Source organism: Etheostoma spectabile, chromosome 6, assembly GCF_008692095.1.
Source record: "Etheostoma spectabile isolate EspeVRDwgs_2016 chromosome 6, UIUC_Espe_1.0, whole genome shotgun sequence".
Classification (NCBI taxonomy): Eukaryota; Metazoa; Chordata; class Actinopteri; order Perciformes; family Percidae; genus Etheostoma; species Etheostoma spectabile.
Genome location: NC_045738.1, coordinates 22105143 through 22111438, shown reverse-complemented (window position 1 = coordinate 22111438; position 6296 = coordinate 22105143). Strand labels below are relative to the sequence as shown.

Below are 6296 nucleotides of genomic sequence, written 5' to 3'. Positions count from 1 at the left end.
AAAGTTGATTGGAGAGGGGAAAACATAAAGAAATGCAGAAAATGATAGGCTGGTCAGTCAAAATGATTTCAAATGCCTTGAGATGGCATCCAAAGCCTGAACAACGTGGGGAAAAACAGTCAACTACCATTCAAATGGATGGAAGAATAGCCAAAATGGCAAAGGCTCAACCAATGATCAGCTCCAGGAAAATCAAAGAAGACTTCAAGTTACCTGTGACCTGTGAAGCAAAGCTATCAGCTAGAACCCCCCCCCCCCCCCCCCCCCCCCCCCCCCCCCCCCCCCCCACCCCCCCCCCCCCCCCCCCCCTGCAAAGTCCCATTGCTGAAAAAAAGACATGTACTGAATAGGTTGAAATTTGCCAAAGGACACATTGACTGGCCAAAGGAGAAATGGAGCAACATTATGTGGACTGATGAGAGCAAAATTGTTCTTTTTGGGTCCAGTGGACAAAAATCCTGTTATGGGGATGTTCCTCACACTGTGGTGTCGGGCCTATTTATCACATACCAGGGATCCTGGATCAGTTTCAATACATCAACATACTTAAAGAGGTCATGTTGCCTCATGCTGAAGAGGAAATGCCTTTGAAATGTGTCTTTCAACAAGACAAAGACCCAAAACACACCAGCCTCCCTCAGTAAAAACAAATTCTAAAAATTCTAAAAATTACAAATTAAGACTAACCTTGAAAAGTGAGCTGGTAGTTTGCCAAATCCTTTACTCTTGGGCTTGGAAAAGTCCCAGTTTACCTCATTTACTGAAACACTACCACAAGCTGAATGTAGCTGTCATTTTTTAGTTTTCATCCCTTTTTGTCACTCTTTTACATCTCATTCAATTTTATTTATACAGCGCCAAATCACAACAACAGTTATCTCATTGCGATTTTCATAAAAGAGCAGGTCTACGTACTCCGTGATGTTATTTCCAGAAACCCAACAACGATCTGTTGTTGGTCTGTATAATCCTTTGCAAATGAAACACTGCTGTAAAACAAAGCTTGCTCAGTGATGTCCCCCTTTATAAATAAATGTTTCCAATATGTGGCTGCAATTACAAGACAGTAGTGAGACAGGCCAAAAATTGCTGATGATTTATCCAGGACACCTGTGGAGTGCTGATATAAATGTCCATTCTAGCAGTTGGGACTCATAATGACCATGTCATTGTGGAGCAGACTCTACAAACTGTTATGAGAAACAATATGAAATATCACACAGATAATCTTTGAAGTCCCTCTGAATGTTAGTTTTCAAGTCACAGTATGTATGTCCTTAGTGATCGAGTGTTTGCTTACCAACAATGTCCGAGGTGCGCACCGTCTCCTTGAGGAAAACCACAGATATGAGAGCGCTGGCTGGGAAATGAAAATATATATTCCTGTTAGTTTAACCACCACAGTTAAAATTCAGTCTACTAGACTATAATCTGACCTGGAACACAGTGTTATCTAGCATTTAACACGGTCTCGCCATCAAATAACTAGAAAACAACTTGCTCTCTTTGGTTTATCACAATAACGTACCAATCACAGCTTGTCCCTGGACAATTAAATCATAATTGTTGTTCATACATTTTGTTTTTTGGAATATTCTAGATTAATTTGTTTTTTGATGCAACAGGTCAGTATAATCACAAGCAAGATCAGATAATTAAACTGAATATTGACTTGATAAAAATAGCAATTACATTAATAGTGTTGCAGACGGACTGGCTGTATACATGGTTATTATTATTGGATAATAGATTAGATTTTACTCTGCAGAGAGAGAATATCACTGTCATTTCTCACATATACATATATTATACACACAAATCATATGCATTTACACATACTGCACATGTAGAGGCTATACAATGGTATAAATAGATACACACACAATTCTTGACATGTTTATACTGATCAGCCTGATGAAATCTGTCAGCTTGCTTAGATAAATGGAGCTCATTAGGACATCATAACGCCAGTATCAAATTATGGCAAGATGTTGTTCCATACCACATTTTTCATCAACTCATTTATCAATATCATTGTCAAAAACCGCACCGCCGAAAAAGAAATCAGTTTCACATGAGCTAAGGCTCAGATTAGTCTTCTTGATGTTTCCACGGGTGATGCAACGAACTGAGGGGGACGCGTAAACTTACAGTATGGCTGTCGTGGAGACCGATAGTGAGACAGGCAGACACGCATGCCGACACACAGACATGCAGATAAACAGGCAGGTGCACAGATAGATGGCCACACAGGAGGACTAACTGGCTGAGACAGAAAAACGAACTAGAAGACAAATAGGCAGTGGACAGACAGGGAGCAAAATACATGTCAGTTTACATAACACCATGTGGCTGACATGTTGGAGGTGCTCAACACTTAACGCTATTAAGTACCACTTTTTGAAAAATTTTCCGTTATATTGTTTGTTATATATACCAAGCTGTGCCAGCTTAATTTGCAGTGAGAATTAGGAGACACCTGCAATGAGTGACTGTCAGCCAGATGGGCGTGCAGGTGATGGCATGCAGGCAGAGGCAAATTTAACAAGAGAATGGCTGGAAAATACAAAAAAATAGGCAGGCAGGCAGTTTGAGTGTGTGTACAAGCTTTGCCACCATCATAAGATTAGATACAGAACATAGACGGCTCAATATGCCAGAGACACACAGTGTGTCACGTATTGGATTACTGTGGTGTTGTGGCATGACAGACAGGTTCCCAATGTGGATGTTAAACATTGACTGGAGAGTAAATTAGCAAATGCTTCTACCTGTGGGTCGATTGCTACGGTGGTCGACAGGGGCAAACACCCTGCAATTTAAAAAAAAACAAAAACACATGCAAATGGACAAAACTCACGCAAATTGAGAAAATAACTTCATTAATTTGACAAAACGTATGCGTAGCATTTAGCAAATGAGCTGCAAATACACACAACACAACCAAATACACAAACCTGCTGCAAATACAGAATCAATGCAAAAAGAAAAGATTATGCAACAAAAAAACGCTGCATCCTCTAGTCTATATTTGAGATATGTTTTCTCTTGTTTGGTGGGTATCTTGGCTCAGGTCACAGGTGATACTAAATCAGCAGAGATGTGTCTGTAAACTCGTGGTAATAAAAACATTTAAAACTGCATATGCGTTCAACATTGATTGAGTTTGTTTAAGTCAATTTTACATGAGAGGGAATAAGTTTGTCCGAAAGGCACATCACTGAAGTGTAGGCCTCCTCAGTGTAATATTGTGATTTTACAACAACAGATACCAACAAAATAAGTAATCAATCTGTATTCATATTCTGGAGCAATTCGCTTTTTAAATAATAAAAAAAACAACAGACAGGATTTCTAGTCCTTCCCTGTAAACCAGTCATTGCGATAGCTTTATAGAGACCGTGGGATTTATCACACTGAATAAATCCCGCCCGAACATATAAACACAAAACTGCTAACTCCATCGTGTTGTAAGTAAGACATCTGCTGAAAAAATTGTATTCGTTAGCGGTACTGTTTAGTTAAAAAACATCCAAAACACCAAAGTACAAAGACATTTGAAAGGTCAAAGCTTGGTGACGACAACAGCCGGAATGGCATGAGACGGGAGAATAGACTATATATTTATATTAATATTATTAATTTAATATACAGTCTATGGACGGGAGGCATGAGACGGGAGGTCTCCAGGCTGCAGGTCCATACCCAACTCTAATAAAAAGTTTTGTCAAATGAATGAAGTTGTTTTTCCTAATTTGCTTGTGTTATATCCATTTGCATGTCTTTTCTTAAACTGCAGTCCGTTTGCCCCTGTCGGCCACCGTAGATTTCAGGCAATGCTAACAAACCCTAGCCAAAGCCAAGCTTTACTTACAAAAAAATTGATTTTTCATAATAATACTTTCCCATGCTCAGTGTCTGTAACTATGAACCGAGCCGACGTGTGAAACCAGGCAAGGGTGTGCACAATGCCTCGGGACATTACTGCCAAATTGGAAATTTATAAAGACTCTCCATGAAACAGTCAGCTGTTTCATACATTTCATACTGCGAGCGTGTTCACATATACATTTAGGACTCCTCCTTTGCCTCTAGGACCCGCTGGATCTAACACGTAACCGTAGCAACTCTGTACAAGGTGAGATTCACACAGCTTAATAAAATGAGAAATTTGGTAACCTCTAGGGAACAGAGTTTTGTCACAGCTAGTGTGTGTGTGTGTCTCTCTCTCTCACACAGAGATGTGTAGCAATGGGAACCTCCCTTTGGGAAAACACACCATGTCACACCTTCCTTTACCACACAGATACAACATGAACGGATGAAAGGAGCGAAAGCTGAGCTGTCATCTTCCAGTGAAGCTCAAATACAAGAACATTTGTCACATTGCAAATATTAGGCTCGTTCGTGATGAAACGCCGGCCCCTCAGCTGATATAACAGGTGATTTGTTCACAATCAACTCAACATAATGACGTTTTGTATAAACTTTTTATAGTTTTTGAATTTGGGATTTGAATTGCTATTCGACTGATTTAAAGTCATATTCTGTACAGAGCACATGTTGGGGCTGATAACGTTTAGACGTCAGAAAGACTAAATCTGATCAGATCACGGATCATCTACGGTCTGTTAATTAACATCAGCAACAGATCGCATGTAGAGCATTTTGAGAGCTACTCTGTCATAATTAGATAATTAAAACAACTAGAGACTGTTTACCAGCTAATATGTGGGTACATTTTATTGACGCGGAATCTCACCACAGTGTTTTTGTCACTTCCTGTTGAGCCTGAAGGCGGCTGAAATCGTCTGGAAACTGTCCGAGTTTACCGCAACTTTTTGTCCCCGCCCCCCCCAGGTGCTGCCGCCTGCTCTTGTCCACTTTACAGGCGAGGCGCAGTTCATCTCGAACGAGCCTATTGTGTTTGACAATGTCACAAAAAATGGTGACTTTTAACACTTTTGTCCCGTGAAAACGCTAGCTTTCAGGAATTATCGAACAATAGATATACAGTATATAGAGCATATATATATTTTATATGAGTTTGAAAATGTAATATTTGCCATTATAAAATCAAAGGTTCTAGTTCTGACCTGGACTGACAAACCAAACTTTCTGAAATTCTTTAACAACCATGGTGACACATGATTTCTCACAATTTTCCACTGTAGATTTCCTTACTTAAAGCCAAACAGCTATTTAAATAAATAAACACTTCACACAGTGATAACACATCTTAGTCCATGATACAGTACTGCAGGTCTGATGTCTACAAGCAATGCTGATGGAGTGTGTGAATCAGGTCTGTTTATTTCCACCATTCCAGCCTCCCTTCGTTTTTGCATGTGATGCCATAGTATCTGACGGAAAGAGCTGACGCTCTGCGCCATATGACAGTGTTTGGGATAAAGCTGTCATTCCTAATAGAGACCAATGGGCTCTATGAATGGAAACAGTGGTTATTGCTTTCCATGGAGTGTCAGCGTGTGTGTGACACGCAGGGAGAGGAAGACAACAGCAGCATCATCAGTTCTCCCGATCCCGTCCCTTTCCTCCTCTACCTCGGCGGTCCACTCTGTATATATCTGTCTATTGTGTTATTTAGTTCATATCCTTATTCTTTCCTTTTCTTCCTATCACCTCACCATCTTAGTATCCAAGATTGCAGTGGTAACAGAACAATTACCTGGCATAGACTAAGGACAAGCCTCACTCCATTCCATGCCATTTGGTTTCAGAACAAACCTTGGACTGAAATGGCAAATTGATAATTTATTGAAAAAAAACAAAAAAACAATGAAAAACTAGACAGTGGGAGTGCTGTAGGGGCTGTATTTCTGGACTTGATAAAAGCATTTCATAAAGTAAATCACAATGTTCTTCAAAACTGTCCAATTTGAATTCATCTTTGGATGCAATCAAATAGGTGGTCTCATCTAACTATGACAATATAATGCACCAGAGTTAAAAACAAGACTTTGTTTGTTGATTACTCTATTGGTGTCCCGCAAGGCTCAATACTAAGACCACTTGTATTTAGCTTATATGTGACCTACCACTTGTATGCCCTGACGTCAAAACCCAAATGTATGCTGATGACGGGCATATTTGCCCATGCTAAAGACAGATACAAAATGGAAGCCAAATTAACAACGGCTCTCAGAGTTTTGTTTAACACCTGAACTTTTAAATATGGAAAAATGGAAGTCAACCAGATGTTGGGTGAAAGGATTCAGATTGTTTCATATTTTAAATATCTGGGAATCTTTATTGAGTCTGAGCTGTCCTTTAAA

General features: G+C 39.7%; 1 protein-coding gene across 1 annotated transcript in view; it reads right to left on the bottom strand.

Annotated features, from left to right (window-relative positions):
* The window catches only part of nipal2 (NIPA like domain containing 2), a 39478-nt gene that overhangs the window by 9899 nt on the left and 23283 nt on the right, over positions 1-6296 (bottom strand). Inside the window, exon 4 of the mRNA XM_032518028.1 lies at positions 1301-1360. Coding sequence (XP_032373919.1) covers positions 1301-1360 — 60 coding nt within the window. The remainder of the gene's footprint in view (positions 1-1300; positions 1361-6296) is intronic.